Source organism: Corapipo altera, unplaced genomic scaffold, assembly GCF_003945725.1.
Source record: "Corapipo altera isolate COAL_440 unplaced genomic scaffold, ASM394572v1 131360, whole genome shotgun sequence".
In the NCBI taxonomy this organism is placed as follows: Eukaryota; Metazoa; Chordata; class Aves; order Passeriformes; family Pipridae; genus Corapipo; species Corapipo altera.
The window spans coordinates 2,023-2,326 of NW_020889174.1; the positions used below are offsets into that span (position 1 = coordinate 2,023).

Consider the following 304-nt stretch of genomic DNA (forward strand, 5'->3'; position numbering starts at 1 on the left):
TCTCCCAGCCCCCAGCACCCTTCCCGCAGGGATCCTCCCCCCCCCCCCTTTCCCACCCCCCCCCCCCCCCCCCTTTTCCCATCTCCCCCCGATTCCCGCCTCCTCCCGCACTCACTGCTGATGTTGGAGCGCTGGTGCTCCTCCAGCTTCACCAGGGACAGCGGGGACGTCACCAGGGGCCTCTCCCCCGGCCCGTCCAGCCCCTTCCCGGGGTCCCCGTGGGGCAGCTCCCCGGGGAGCCCCTTGCCCAGGAAGGTCACCCCGGGGGGCTGCAGGGCCAGGGGGCCGCCCCGGTGCTCCCGGG

At 75.3% G+C, this 304-nt stretch overlaps 1 protein-coding gene across 1 annotated transcript in view; it reads right to left on the reverse strand.

The window, feature by feature from the left end:
- Nucleotides 1-296, reverse strand: part of LOC113942162 (protein LIAT1-like) — a gene marked incomplete at both ends in the record, with an annotated part of 2,312 nt that extends 2,016 nt beyond the window's left edge. Inside the window, one exon of the mRNA XM_027633303.1 lies at nucleotides 116-296. Within this exon, the coding sequence (XP_027489104.1) occupies nucleotides 116-296 (181 nt within the window). The remainder of the gene's footprint in view (nucleotides 1-115) is intronic.
- Between the last annotated feature and the right edge of the window lie 8 nt (nucleotides 297-304).